The 15955-nt window shown below is 41.4% G+C and overlaps 1 protein-coding gene across 1 annotated transcript in view; it reads left to right on the forward strand.

Moving 5' to 3' along the window:
* RTEL1 (regulator of telomere elongation helicase 1) overlaps positions 1 to 15955 on the forward strand; it is a gene marked incomplete at its 5' end in the record, with an annotated part of 58202 nt that overhangs the window by 10538 nt on the left and 31709 nt on the right. Inside the window, 6 exons of the mRNA XM_082491248.1 lie at positions 690 to 787; positions 4371 to 4426; positions 8038 to 8112; positions 9018 to 9099; positions 14408 to 14540; positions 14700 to 14813. Coding sequence (XP_082347374.1) covers positions 690 to 787; positions 4371 to 4426; positions 8038 to 8112; positions 9018 to 9099; positions 14408 to 14540; positions 14700 to 14813 — 558 coding nt within the window. The remainder of the gene's footprint in view (positions 1 to 689; positions 788 to 4370; positions 4427 to 8037; positions 8113 to 9017; positions 9100 to 14407; positions 14541 to 14699; positions 14814 to 15955) is intronic.

The raw sequence follows: 15955 nt of genomic DNA on the forward strand, positions 1-15955 counted from the left end.
CCCCTTGTCCGGGTTGTTGGTAAAGATATTAAACAGAACCAACCCCAACACTGAGCCCTGGGGAACACCGCTTGTGACCGGCAGTAGTACCGTTCTAGTTTCTGGGAATAGTGTTTATTCAAGGTCTTGGGTTTCCTTAAATCCCCTTCTGTAGTAATCGTTATTTCTGGTGGAACTCCCTTTTAAAGTGTTTCAAGATTAGAAAATCCTATGCTGTGTGTATGCCCATTGGGTATTCTAAACTGGAAGGAGCTCCTCACTCCGCTTCTTTCAGTTTTGGGTTGTGATTTAAACAGAGGTACTAGTGCTGCAGTGATTTGGTTTGAGGTACCTCAGAGCTCTGCAAGTCTATTTCTAAGCTAACACCTATTTTATGTTGTAAAAATATCAGGGAAATTGCATGCAAATCTGTTTCTAAATTAATGCATGTTATATGTGGTAGATAAGTCATGGAAAATATGAAGGATGTGGTCAGTATGCTTTCTGTCATGTCAATATTGTCTGCTACCTTTATAACTAAATACTTATTTTTATTCCTGTAAATTTTTCTTTCTCATGGAGACAAGAACATGTTTTGCTACTAGGTGGTGGAATTGTTGTTGTTGTTGTTGTAAAAGAGTAACAGTAATTGTGTCCATGTGATTATTTACAGTGTTTACCCATTTGTGCTTTTTCTTTGTAAATTGCAGCTACATCTTTGATCTGTTCGCAGAGGCCCAAATAACATTCCAGACCAAATCCTTACTCTTGGAGTCGCTAGAGCAGATTTTACAGTTCCTTTCAGGCCGTAAGTTTAAAATTGTTAGTTGTTTCACTCAGACTTTTCTCTATAATGTAAGCAATTGGAAATTTGCACCATTTGGAGAGAGGAGGAGACAGGCTTCTTTATTTAGATTTAAATTATAAACTTTTTAAAAGCTAAAATCTGACCCTGACGACCTGTGTCTTTTTATTAAGACTTGCTGTGAGGTCCTCTGCTGGGAAACGTGTTTTATGTCTGTTCGTGCAACAGAACTACTTTTAGGAACTGCTTTGTGTCAAAACCTGAGTGTGTACCACGTATCATAGAATGGTTTAGGTTGGAAAGGACCTTGAAGATCATCAAGTTCCAACCCCCCTGCCATAGACAGGGTCACCTCCCACTAGACCAGGTTGCCCAAGGCCACGTCCAGCCTGGCCTTGAACACCTCCAGGGATGGGGCCTCAACAACCTCTCTGGGCAACCTGTGCCAGTGCCTTACCACCCTCAAAGTGAAAATTTCTTCCTAATGTTTAATCTAAACCTGCCCTCTTCCAGTTTAAAGCCATTCCCCCTCGTCCTATCACTACATGCCCTAGTAAAAAGTCCTTCCCCAGCTCTCCTGTAGGCCCTCTTTAGGTACTGGACGGCCACAATAAGATCTCCCTGGAGAGGTGCTCCAGCCCTCGAATCATCCTCATGGCTCTCCTCTGGACATGCTCCAGCAGGTCCATGTCCTTCTTATGTTGGGGACTCCAGAGCTGGATGCAGTACTCCAGGTGGGGTCTCACAAGAGTGGAGTAGAGGGGCAGAATCACCTCCTTTGACCTGCTGGCCACGCCATACTTCTTTTCATGCAGCCCAGGATATGGTTGGCCTTCTGGGCTGCGATGGCACATTGTCGGCTCATGTTGAGCTTCTCGTCAATCAGCACCCCCAGGTCCTTCTCCTCAGGGCTGCTCTCCAGCCATTCCCTGAGCTGGGATTGCCCCGACCCAGATGTAGGACCTTGCACTTGGCCGTGTTGAACTGCATGAGGTTGGCATGGGCCCACCTCTCCAGCCTCCTGAGCTGGAGGCAGCACTCCAGGTGGGTTCTCACCAGAGCAGTAGAATCTGCTCCCTCACCCTGTTGGCCATGCTGCTTTTGATGCAGTTGGCTTTCTGGGCTGCCAGTGCACATTGCCAGGTCATGTTGGGTTTCTCATCTACCAACACCCCCAAGTCTTTCTCCTCAGGGTTACTCTCAATCCATTCTCCGCCCAGCCTGTATTTGTGCTTGGGATTGCCCCAACCCAGATGTAGGACCTTGCACTTGGCCGTGTTGAACTGCATGAGGTTGGCATGGGCCCACCTCTCAAGCCTGTCAGGGTCCCTCTGGATGGCATCCCTCCCCTCCAGTGTGTCTACTTCGCCAAACAGCTTGGTATCATTGGCAAACTTGCGGAGGGTGCACTTGACCCCACTGTCCATGTCGCCGACAAAGATGTTGAACAGTACGGGTCCCAGTACTGACCCCTGAGGAATGCCAGTCGTCACTGCTCTCCACTTGGACATCGAGCTGTTGACCGCAACTCTTTGAGTGTGACCGTCCAGCCAGTTCTTTATCCCCCGAGTGGTCCATTTGTCGAATCCATGTATCTTCAATTTAGAGACCAGGATATCATGTAGGACAGTGTCAAATGCTTTGCACAGGTCCAGGTAGATGACATCAGATGATCTTCCCTTATCCACTGCCGCTGTAACCCCTTTGTAGAAGGCCACCAAATTTGTCAGGCATGACTTGCCCTTGGTGAAGCCATGCTGGCTGTCACCAATCACCTCCTTGTTTGCTGTGTGCCTCAGCAGTGTTTGCAGGAGGATCTGCTCCATGATCTTGCCAGGCACAGAGGTGAGACTGACTGGCCTGTAGTTCCCTGGGTGTTCCTTATTTCCCTTTTTGAAAATTGGCATTATGTTTCCCCTTTTCCAGTCGGCAGGAACCTCGCCAGACCGCCACGACTTCTCAAATATGATGGCTAGTGCCTTAGCGACTTCATCTGCCAGTTCCCTCAGGACTTGCGGATGTATCTCATCAGGTCCCATGGACTTGTGCACCTTCAGTTTCCTCAGGTGATCTCCCACTTGATCTTCACTTACAGTGGGCGGTTCTCCATTTTCCCAATCCTCACCTTTGCATTCTGCGTCATGGGCAGTGCGGCTGCAGTCCTTGGCAGTGAAGACTGAGGCAAAAAAGTCATTGAGTACCTCAGCTCTGTCTCTGTCCCGGGTAACTGGTTCTTGCATTTCCTTCTGGAGAGGGCCCACAGTTTCTCTAATCTTTCTTTTCTCGCTGACATACTTAAAGAAGGATTTTTTTATTTGTCTTGATGTCCCTGGCCAGATTTAGTTCTGTCTGGGCTTTAGCTTGTCTAACCCGATCCCTGGCTGCTTGAACGATTCCTCTGTATTCCTCCCAGGCTACCCACCCCTGTTTCCACTCCCTTTTTCCTTTTGGTCATGTCCAGGAGCTCCTTATTCATCCATGCAGGCCTCCTGGCTTTTCTGCCTGCCTTCCTCTTTGTAGGGATGCATCATATGTGTGTATGTACATGTGCATACGTAGAGGATTTTTGCACACAGCGCCCTTTTTCTCCAAACCCAGAAGAATTGTGGGGTGGAGTTTGTTGACATTTTGCTGATGGCACTTTTGGTGTCTTGAGTCCTCCCTGGTCATGGAATTATGAAACAGGAATATTGGGAGTCACGTAATGTGTTTGGTTTGTTGTGGTTTTTTTTTTTTTTTTTTTAGTCAATTTAGCAAGCTTCTATTCAACTGTCTATCAGCATTTTGTTCTTAATTTGCCCTTCTGCAAAGAAAAATCTCCAACTTCCACATGTGCTAAGAAAATAATTTAGTTAGTTCTTACTAGCAGACTCTTCAGTAAAAGCATTGAAGAGAGCAAGCTCGCTCCATGGAGACTGGAATATAAACTGTCTGTTCTGCAAGCGCATCCTTTGAGAACACATCTATCCTTCCTCTTTTCCCCCCCCAGCATCTTTCTCCTTTTAGGCTGTTTGCACTCGGGATTAATAGGTGCATCTGTTTATCGTTTCCCTGGTCAAATTCTCATAATCAATGCATTTCCTATGTTCTTGTCACTTGCTCTGTAGTTGCTGTTTTAAGCGTACTGGGATGTGATTGTAAAGGGCTAGTTATAGCTATAGCGAAGGTTAATTTTGTCTCTGCATAACGGGGCAGTCAGTTTTCTATTCTTTTTTTTTTTCACGAGACTAATATTAGTTATGTGAGCTTTTGAAAAAGTAACTAAACAGTTTAAGCATGCCTATCTTTGTCTTAATTATCTCCTTTCCAATTTTTTAATGAAGAAGAGCCTTAAGAAGTTTACGTAACTGTCTCAAGATGACAGCTTCCCAATGCATCTGAGATGTGAAACTTCCTTTGGAATGCCAGTTTTACATTTCTCCTTGCATCCTGAATAATGGTGATAAACTTGAAATAATTTATTTGTTTCAGATAATACTTTAAACCATTGTATTCACAGTGTTGTGCTGTTCAAGTAGCATATGGATATATATACAAACAGATGTAGATTTGTGTTGTGAAGGTAATCATGCGTTATTCTCTCTAGGTACTGGGATATTTGTCAATACATCTGGATTGCATAAGCTCTCAGATATTATCCAGGTAAATAATTAATGCTACTTCTATGTACGTCTGAAGGATAGAAGAGTTGGTTTAAAAAATGTGGAGAGACGTTGGATCTATTCTCTTCTTGACTGGATATACACTTGTGCATCGATGGAAGTCTATGGGTTTTTGAGGAGAAAGCTGCTGCCTGATGGGATGTTCTACTTTCATTTTTACCCAGGTTGTTCTTTTACAGTTTTGATGTCCCTTTTTGGACAAGCTCGATTTAAACTTGTCTGGTTTTAGCCTCCACCAGGTGGAGCTTGGTTATTGAGGTGTTTCTAGCAGCAATGTTCAGGAATGAGACCTTCTCATGAAATAACAGGACAGGCTAAGGAAAAAAAGCAAAAGATAATTCAACTGTATTCTTTTCATTGAGTTATTAAGTTAAGGGATCTGTAAAATAAAAATCTTTTTAGAGCCACGGGAACTGAATGTGGCACTTGTGGGTATCCATGTGGTGCTGTCAGTTCTCTCCCTGTTGTGCGCTTGCAAAACATTGATTATGAAAAACCTGGGCCCTGTAAAAATAGAAGGTACAGTGGATCAGTGGCCTGAAATTGAATTTCTAGCTTCCCTCTGAAGTTGACCCAAGCTCTAATATTGTTGGGTGATGCTCAAAAAGAGGGTAATGTTTGGACAGCTTAAAATTCAAACAAAATAACATCTTAGGTGTATTGTTACATTTTGGGAAATCTGGCGATGCTTGGAATAAAGTTCGCTATATTCCCAGAATCTGGTGATTTCAGAGCATCGTCCTGGCCTGAGTTACTGAGTGTCAGGTTGAATTAGACCTTTTCCTGATGGTGAAATAAGACCTTTATTTCCCAAATACTTGTGAGGTTTTTGGATCAAAAAGATCTCTTTCCCCCCATTTTTAGTAGGTGGGTGATAATAATGATGGCATTTTAATGTGTGTTACTTATTGCTTTTCTGTCTTGGTTCAATGATTTTTTTGTTGTTGTTCTATTAAAAATTGTAATTCAGCCGTTGATGCAAGAAATTCCATGACGTTAAAGTCTGTAGTGGCTGGCAATGGTCAGTCTCTTTGCAGTTCTCTGGTTTTGTTCTACTCACTGGTAGCCTGCTTAATAGATTAGCTGCCAGACTTCTTCCAAAATCCTTGGTGTCATAGATCTTTCTTCTGGAAAATGTGCTGCTTACAAGTGTAATCTATGTTTATAGGAAGCACAGGAGTGTCAATAAAGGTGAAAAATAACGGAAACACAGGCAGGAGGAGAGTAAAATCTATGTAAGAGCAAAAATGAGGAAGAACACAGCAATTTATCTAATCTGAAAAGTGAATTACTTCTGTGTCCAGCTCTGCATTTGGCAGCAGCAGATGAACTCTTTTTTCCTTCCACAATATTCTTGCTCATTTCCAGGACTCTTGTTAGAAGATTTGTAGTGAAATTATTTTCTGTCTGGGTATGGTACAAACTGTATACTTTAGTTTTCCCTTTTTGCTGAAGGATTGATAACATTCCTAATGCATTTCCCTTTACCTGAGATTATTACTGTGTATAGGTTTTAGTGTCCCTTTTAAGTAAACTAGGAGGCATTAAATCATCTAGATTTGAATTAGCCATGTTCTCTAAAAGCCCTATCCTGAGTCTTGGATTTTATTTATTTATTTTGAATGACATGGCTCAGGCCTATTTTGTCATATGTACCAAAATCTACTGACAGCATTCAGGTTGTCTTCCTGCTGATTGCTAGAAAATCTTACGAAGAGGATGTGCAAATTTTTCAGTATCATTGCTTTTCACCTCAGAATCTACTTGCTGTCTTAGCTTAATTGTGAATCCTCTTCTTTTAGAATTGGAATTTAATAGAAAAGGATAATATTGATAGTTTAAATTAATTTTCCTAAAAACATTATTAGATGCTTGTAGGAGAACAGTCAGCTCAAGTTAACATAGTAATTCCTTTAGATGATTCATTTTTCTTACTTGATAAGACTTTCTATGATTGCTTTGTCTCGTAGTAGTGTATGAAGTCATGTTCCACCAGTTCTGCTGGTTGAAAGCAGCGTACATGTCCAAAAGGACACCACAGAATAACACCCCGTGTAAAACTAAAAGTGAAGAAACCTATTCAAACTTTGCAGACCTGCATGATAAAGACAAATTTCTAGCTGTATTTTGAACGGTCCTGGCAGGTTTGTAATACTGAATTCATCGAATGTATGGATGTTTGTGAGGGTGTGTTTGCAGTGGCATACACAGTATTTCATTTTTATAGCAGTGGTTCAACAAAACCGATATGTATGTGCTGATAAAGTAGTAGCAATTTGTGCACACGGATACCAAAATGATTTCTACTGGAAGGTGAGTGTCACTGTTCTTCTGTGGGGAAGGTGAGGTATCCTTAGTTTAAATTAGTTTTCTAGGGTTTCAAAGCTGAGAGATGAGAAGATTCAGAAGTAGAAGCCGGGTCTCCTGATCCCAGTGACCAGGGCCCGCAGATGCGTGTGTGTTACAGGACTGGGGATAATTGTCTGTGTGTGCTCTGTTGGCCTGTGGATAGATGAAAGATGATTTGATTTGGAAGAGCAGTCTTTTGCTGAAAGCTAAGATCCCTTTTCTGCTGCTGCTGAGAACATGCACATGGACAGTTATTGAAAATCATCTGCCACGTGATAGTTTGTTATTCTGAGATATTTTTAAGTAGGACTAGGTCACAGAGTCTTTGCTGGTTGAACACAGTGCTTTCTTGCTACAGAGCCTTGTCTTCAAGACTTAATTTATAACCAGTTTGTTTTTATTAATAATATTTTTTTCCTCGTTTTTGATGAACAGTTACTGAAGTCTTTTTTGTACACCCTATATTTGGCCATTTTTCAGAAGTTAGTATTTCCAGGAATTGTGCTTTTTTTTTGTTTTGACTGGTGGAGAACATCTTTCTTGTTGCAACTAGCTGATATTATTATGAGCTTTAATAATTCCTTTTAAATGTCTGAAGAAATCTTGTTTAGAAAAATTAACAGAAGTTATAAATATTTGAGAACCACAGCTGTTTTCACTGAAGTTGTGCTGAATGCCATGTGTTTGCTCTTAGTCATAAGACATCACATACAGGAAAGGGGAAGAAGCATAACTCTGTGCAGAAGAGTTGATAGGAGCTTTTAATTTAATATACGAACAAGTAGATATGATTACAACTTTTTTTTTTTTTTTCTCCTAAGCAGAGTATTGTTAGTGTAGGGTACCATGGCTGAAATTTTAAACTAAAGGAATTGAAAAAGTTCTTACACTCAGTTGTGACTCTATGATCTGATGAATGTGTAGTGTATTTATGTTTATCCGCAGCCAGAAGTCATGAACAGTCTGAATAATAATATTGGCGTTTGTATAGTTTGAATATATTTAGATACCGGCTTGCATTTTTTGGAACAATAAGAAAGCCGTGTAGTTAGCAGAAATTGCCTGTAAAAAATGAATTTATTCAAGATTCCCTGTCTTTATTTAATAACAGGAGCAAGGAGATATATTTAAAGTTATCACAGCAGTAATTTTTGTGGAGATGCTTCTCAGTGCAAGGATATATTAGGGATTTTGCTGGAAACAGTTGTTAAATCTATTCATTTGTTTACATCCATTTTCCAGACAGTATTCAACATTGACCCTCCTGAAGGCACAACAAGTTCCGTGCCACATCAGGCAATATCTAAATATTATAAGGTATGGGATGCTTTTTGTTCTGCATTTTCCTTGCTGACGTTTAATGTCTGTGCTTAGTGTATCCAAGACTCAGAAGGATGCGGATGGTATAGCAAAAGATCATGTTGATTACAGGGAGGATATTTAAGTTCTTCAAAAAAAACCCCACCAACAACAAAAACCCAAAGAAACAAACCAAAAAAGCCACCAGAGGAACTGTAGTTAGTTTAGGTTCCAAGGAAAAAGAGGAGCTACACAGTAATTTTTAAAGAAACTCTAAAACAAAATTAGGAAAGTGCAGCCAGTGTGAATTATTGAAAACTTTGATATTGCGTGTTATGCAAGAATTGATGTGTTCTTCCAGTAATCTATTCTCTTGACTTTGGTTCAGTCTATTACCAAGCAGGTACAGTAGAGCCACTGAACCTCATCCTCCAAAGTCCTTATAATTCATTTCGTGTTTGGGACTTCCGGGCTGTGATGCTATAATGAGTTTTAGGAAGAGATCTTTTTTTAGATAAAAGATAACTTTCATATTAAGTTTAAGACTTGATACTAATTTTGTTGCCAAATGAAGCCAGTCTTTCTAACACAATAATATTTCTTTTTTAGTCTGTGTGTTTTATTCTGATGGACAATACCCAAATAATGGGCTGCTTTGTCTCTGCTCAGGGCAGCCCATGAAAAGCTGCTCCCATAAACTGACTCAAAATGGCTGGTTAAATGGCGATATACTTCTTTGCTCCTTGTTAGAAACATTATGAAAGACTAGAAACAAAATAGGAAAGACAGACAGGAAATAATATGACCTTACTAACACTATTATTTCATTAACTACGCTTAATAGGGGTTATTTTTTTTGAGTGATGAAGTGCAAGTTCATTTCTGTAACTACCTCTAGAAGTGTTTCTGTTATTTTCCTTCAGGTACATATTCATCTGGATAACAGTAATCAGAAGAAGAAACAAAGGACAGATCTCTGGAATTCATCATCTGCAAAAAAACAAGGTACAGGACTTGGTCTTGTGGAGGCTTATGCAAAAGTTCAACTGCTCCTTTCTGATTTAAATAAGAGAAAACAACTCAAGACGTCACAATTTGCATTACTTCAATTTGTGAACAGGGAGTCCTCTGGCACATTTAGGAATGTCATTGTGGGATTGTGAGTGAAACACCACCTATGTTATCTCAAATGTTAAAAATGACACTGAGGAATGAAGGGCTGAACCTAATAACTCAATGAGGGCACACTCCAGATCTGTCCATATGCAAAAAAAAAAATGTTTAAACCCAAATGGCATAGTATTATTCGTCACAGAGCTGGAAAGCTTTAAGTGCGTGATTAGTATGACTTGTTGCCATGGTCCAACTTAAAACCATCAGTAGATGTGGGATTGGGAAGGATTTTTTTTTCCTCTACTAAGTTAGCAGAGAACCAGTGGGTTTTGTTGTAGGGTTTTTTTTGGTCCTCTTCTTTAAGATTAAGAGAGTTGGAGCATTCTTGCCCCAGAGCTCTCTTTCTCTAGAACAGGGTAGGTTTTTAAGGCTTTGGGACTTCTAGTTTGAAGAATTCTGGGGTTGTTTGAGGGTGTTCCTTTGCAGTTTTATGTTTCCAAATACAGCTCCATTGTTGATGCAATGAGTCAAGGAGGTGCTTTTCACTTTTATAGTTACTTCTAAAGGGGAGATGACATGAGCAATCGCAGTATAAAATGTTCTTGTACCAGTGCTGCTTTGTGCACTGCTGGAATAGTTCTAGTGCAATTATTCCAGTGAAAGAAAATCATCTCTGTTACGGAATGGTTGCTTGTATCAGTGTAGAGAAAATCTTCAGACCAGCTCAAGAATGGGAAACTCTCCTTCAGGTTTATGAAATGTTCTATTACCCTCATATCAGCTATATTTTTCTGTATAACTGTGTTGTGTTAAACACAAAATTAGTGTTGCTAGTGCTGTAACTACCTTTTACAAGAAGGAGATTCGTGTATAGATATGATACTGAAAATGTTTGCTGAAGGTATTATGGTAGTAAATGCCATGAAAGTTATTAATCTCTGAAATTACTCCTATATCGTGGAGGAGTTATAATTGGTTGGCTCATTCTGAAACTCTATAGTGAAGATTCATGTGATGGGCCAGAGAAATAACGCTTGAGAATGGGAATTCTTAGCCAGAAAATGCCTGCCAGGTAGCAGCCTCAGGGCACTGTTACCTTGTCCGAGATGACTTTTTTTTGAGCAACTTCTGAAGTTCTTCAGGGCATGTTGTCACTTCTCGATAGTTTCACACTCAACTATACTTTTCAATCCTTCTTGTTCAACTGAGATTTCTCCCTCTTTTTGTCTCTCTCTTCCCACCTATTTTGTTCCTTATTCTCTGCAGAACTTAGTATCTGGAACTACCTCAATATAACCATGCTTCAAAACAATATATTTAGAAGAAAAGCCACTTGGTTTTTGAATCGAAGGCTTATCCTTAGGTTCGTATAAAGCAGCACTGAGCTTGGCTTTGTTGGACTTCAATATTCTTTCTTTCTGAAATTTTTATTTATTTCTTAATAAATACAGTTAGGTGGAAAACATTTTCTGATTAGAGAAGACAGAAGCATATCCCTTTAGCTAAGCCTTCTTAATAGGATACTCTCCAAGGATCTTTGCAAATACCTCGCCTTGTAACTATCTACTTAATTACTCAGTTAGTCACTCTTGAGAATGTAAGTATTTGTTTCACAGAAGTCGTTTTCTTAAGGACAAAAGCAACATTTTTCAAAGAATGAGTTTCCACGAATTTAGTGGGTTTGCCCATAATGTCCCCTTAAGTGTTTCCACAAAGTAAGCTTTGCTCTGTTTCTGAACAGAAGCGTGCTGTTTGGTCATCTGCAAATATTGCTCAATTGGAGTTGGAAGTTACAGGAATAATTCTAAGTAGATTTTGTTAAATATGTGCGCAGGAAAAGGCTAATAGAAACACTTCAGGTTTATTGCATAATTTGGAGGATTTATACACAAATTCAATACGAAGCCATCGCAGAGTTCTCCTGTGACTTACTAGACACATACTGATATATTTGCTTTTCAAATAAAAACAGTCTTTGCAAGTATCTATGCAACAGAGTAGCAATTTGTTGAGACTTGCACCATGTGTAAACCCAGCAGAGGCCAGACAAGACTGATCAAGTCTCCAGTTTCCTGTAGTGGTATAGCAGATTGTATAGAAATAATGCTAACCTTTTAAGAATAGCTGTTTTCAAAGGATTTTGTGGAAATTATTCACTCAAGTGTAATTCTCTGCAAACTGTAATTGGTGTGGAGAAGTGGATGGTTGATGAGATTACTGCCCTAGCTAGCTATTCTGTGCACAGGTGCCACTCACGAATGCAATCTCGAACTGTTACAGTTTTACATGAAGATGAAAACTCTTGGTTTGCTCTAAATCACCATGGTGTAAGCTATTAGCAAACCATTTCTCCATGGATTAGCTGTCCTCGTACCAGGGATGGAAAAAGCGGCTGCAGAGATCGACTTTGTGTGACATCCAACAGTTCCTGCTGGTGAACGGGACCTTTGAAATGGATTTAATATTGTTAACATAATTGCAGGACACAAGGCTAAAAATGTACTACAATGCCAGCTTCTCCAAGAACTGGGCAGCTGGTGCCTGGCAGTCATCCTGCAGGGTTACAGGGAAGTATATTTCAAACTAAGCATTGGTGAGGCGAACGGTGGTGATGTTCTCTTCTAGGCCATATCAGCACAGTTTGCTGTTATGCTGGAATTTCTTGGGCTCCTGACATAAATGACTTTGCTCTTGTCTGTAGGTACTTACTGGCCTGTCCATATACAGATCCTAACTGCAGTTGGCACCAATTCTTAGTGTGACTTAGTAAGATACAATATTTGCTAAATTTTGGGACGTGGTTCTACTAGAATCTGGCCATTGTATCGGTGGATTTGCCCAAATGAGATGGAAGGATAAAACCTTAGCTTAAAATGAATGTTCTCTTGTAATTCTAAGCAGTAAATGACTCACTGGGCACATATTATTGGGGATTTCCTGAAACCGTCAACTCCTTTTTGGAAATATCGTCTTTGAATGAAGCGTGAGCATTTAAAAGATATGCACATGATATGTGGCTGCTAGTGTTTTTTTTTTTTTTTTTTTAACTGAAACTAATGCAAAACAGAATCAGAAACAAACAAAAGCTAATGTTTTATTTGGCTGCTCTTGTTCTTGATGCAGATGATTGTTTCATTCCCTTGTTCCTTTGACTGTCTCTGAAAAGCTGTTGCTAAGTTTTCAGCAAGACCAGCAATGGTACAACTATAAGCTGAGAAATGACTAGTGTGATTTATCCGTGTTTCCTTATCCTTTCTGTTGATAATTTATAGTATGCCACCTTTTCAGTGTCACGCATATTGTATATCCGCATCCCACGAAAGATTTGAGCAGAAGTTGAAAGGTTTGGCAGTTGACTGTGGGGAAAAATTGAAAGTTTAGGTGAAAAGTTTATAGCCATTGGAAATTCCTGATGTAGAAGGGATTCTTCTCTTTTCAAGCAAGAGCATGGGTGGAGATATCTTTTTATTATTTTTTTTCCAGTAACTTTAATCGTTTGTCCTTCATCCCAGTATTCTGCAGTTCTACCTGCTTCCCTTTCCAATTGGAAATCCTTGGTGCCCTCTCAAGGCATATCAAGGATAAGAGGGTTATTAGGGGCAGTCAGCATGGCTTTTCCAAGGGGAAGTCGTGCTTGACCAACCTCATAGCCTTTTATGAGGAAATAACGAGGTGGATGGATGATGGCAGAGCGGTAGATGTGGTCTACCTTGACTTCAGTAAAGCATTTGACACGGTCTCCCACAGCATCCTCGTGGCTAAACTGAGGAAGTGTGGACTGGATGATCGGATAGTTAGGTGGACTGCGAACTGGCTGAAGGAAAGAAGCCAGAGAGTCGTAGTCAATGGGGCAGAGTCCAGTTGGAGGCCGGTAACCAGTGGAGTGCCTCAAGGGTCGGTACTGGGGCCCATATTATTCAATATATTCATCAATGATTTAGATGAGGGAATTGAGTGTACTATCAGCAAGTTTGCTGATGACACTAAGCTAGGAGGAGTGGCTGACACGCCAGAGGGCTGTGCTGCCATCCAGAGAGACTTGGACAGGCTGGAGATTTGGGCAGGGAATAACTTAATGAAATACAACAAGGGAAAGTGTAGGGTCCTACATCTGGGCAGAAACAACCCCAGGTTCCAGTATAGGATGGGGAGCTACCTGTTAGAGAGCAGTGTAGAGGAAAGGGACCTGGGGGTCCTGGTGGACAGCAGGATGACCATGAGCCAGCACTGTGCCCTTCTGGCCAAGAAGGCCAATGGCATCCTGGGCTGTATTAGAAGGGGGGTGGTTAGTAGATCGAGAGAGGTCCTCCTTCCCCTCTACTCTGCCCTGGTGAGACCGCATCTGGAATATTGTGTCCAGTTCTGGGCCCCTCAGTTCAAGAAGGACAGAGAGCTGCTGGAGAGAGTCCAGCGTAGGGCAACTAAGATGATTAAGGGAGTGGAGCATCTCCCTTATGAGGAAAGACTGAGGGAGCTGGGTCTCTTTAGTTTGGAGAAGAGGAGACTGAGGGGCGCTCTTATTAGCGTTTATAAATATATAAAGGGGGAATGTCATGAGGATGGAGCCAGGCTCTTCTCAGTAGCAACCAATGATAGGACAAGGGGTATGGATTCAAGCTGGAACACAAGAGGTTCCACTTAAATTTGAGAAGAAACTTCTTCTCAGTGAGGGTGACAGAGCACTGGAACAGGCTGCCCAGGGAGGTTGTGGAGTCTCCTTCTCTGGAGACATTCAAAACTCGCCTGGACGCCTTCCTGTGCAACCTCATCTAGGTGTTCCTGCTCCAACAGGGGGATTGGACTTGATGATATTTTGAGGTCCCTTCCAATCCCTAGCGTACTGTGATACTGTGATACCGTGATTGTCCTTGACAGCAGGAAGTGAATCAGTGGATGGAGGACTGAGTAGTTTTATCTGCCGACAAAAAGACCTGATGCTCTGTCTTTTCTGTAACCATCTTTTGATTAAAAGTATAATCTACCTAAGGTGTGAGGGAGCAATGACTTTTTAAACTATGTTTTGAACAGGCATAGTGATTAAATGTGGGAAGGACCTAAGCAGAATATACCATACATCTGAAATTTTCACTTCTGGCCATTTTACTTTCAGAAGTTCAGATGAATATGCTATCTGCTAGTCATATTCTAATTTTTCCACTTACAAACTTGCTTCTTAATGTCATCTCTTTATTTGATACAGGAAAGACCTTAAGCTACTGGTGTTTCAGCCCTGGATACAGCATGCACGAGCTTGTTCGACAGGGAGTCAGGACAATTATCCTTACTAGCGGGACTCTTTCCCCCCTCTCATCATTTACAATGGAAATGCAGATGTAAGTATCTGGATGTGTGAACGGTACCACTACTGAAAATGCACAATCTGCTCTCGTGATTTTAGGTTTTCTCTCAAGATTTTTGAGTGTTCTGGGTTGGTAGCCAGTAGGGAATCCTATAATGAGTATGACTGGGATCTTACTTTTGTGTTTCTTTAGCCCTTTTCCTGTTTGCTTGGAGAATCCTCATGTTATCGAAAAACACCAGCTCTGGGTTGGGATCATTCCTAAGGGACCTGATGGAGCTGTGCTTACTTCTACCTATGAAAGAAGGTAATGAACTTCCATGTGGAATTCTGCTTTGAAGTCTTGGGTTCTGACATTTTGGGTTCTGCTTACAGGAGGGTGCTACTGAAGTAAGTGGTTTCTGTAGTTGTTTTCTTGCATAAACACTGTGCTGAATAACAACACCCTTTAGCCACTGTTGAAAATGTAGAACTGGAGGGCTGGAAGGGATCAAACGTCAGGGCGCTGGGTGCACTAATAGTCCTTAATGGCCCTTACCAGGCTTAGCTGGGACTTCCACCCCCAGCCATCACCCAGGAGCTCCACTGAAGGTCTGGCATAGGCCTTCAGTCACTGCCTGAGCTGTAGAACTATCTGTCTCCAGCTCCATCATAACCACACCTGGCCGTGGACCTTGTTGATCTGACCCTGACCTACTGATTGACTTCCCATTTTGACCTCAGACCTGCCTGTCACTATGGGCCTGCCTCACCATCCCTGGACTGTGACGGTCCTTGCTGTCACTGCTCCTGATTTACTGACCTGGCTTGCGTTCCTGGCTTGACTTTGGACCTTCCCCATCACCGTGTCTTTGCCTGATGATCTGGATTTGTGACTGAGCCTGGGCTACTGCATCCGAGTCTTGCCTTGCTCTGTTGCTGCAGGTCTGGGCCAAGACCCCTGCCCCGCACGCCTTCATAGCATGCTTAGCTACCACCTCTCCGTCCCTTACAGAGCAGTCCACCCTCACTGGCATGGAGCCCCACACTAAATTTCTTTGCTGAAGGCTTACTTGATTTGAAACATGACTGGCCTTTGCAACAACTATTCTTCTATTTAAACCTTGTCACCGTGACCAGCCTCCCTTTTACCTCTGCGGTGCCTTCTTAAGGAAAATACACCCAAATATTTGTCAAACTTCTCATCATCATTCTTCTTGCTTTTCTCTGGTCTTACATCATTTTCCCTGTGTCTTTCTGTTTTTCAGAGTAGACAGTGTTTCTGCTGCAGCTTCTGCTGCCAGCATAATGTACTGCCAGCAAGGAAGGCTAAAACTTGATATTGCTCTATATTGACTTTCATTGTGCAATAGGATAGTCTTGTTGGCATCTCTGCATATAGTTTTAAAAGGCAATTTCATGCTTTGGTGCACATGGCAAAAGGTTCTGTGCTTGCCAGTTCTCTCAAGT

The sequence above is a fragment of the Vanellus vanellus genome, assembly GCF_965231255.1.
Source record: "Vanellus vanellus genome assembly, chromosome: 15".
Lineage (NCBI taxonomy): Eukaryota > Metazoa > Chordata > Aves > Charadriiformes > Charadriidae > Vanellus > Vanellus vanellus.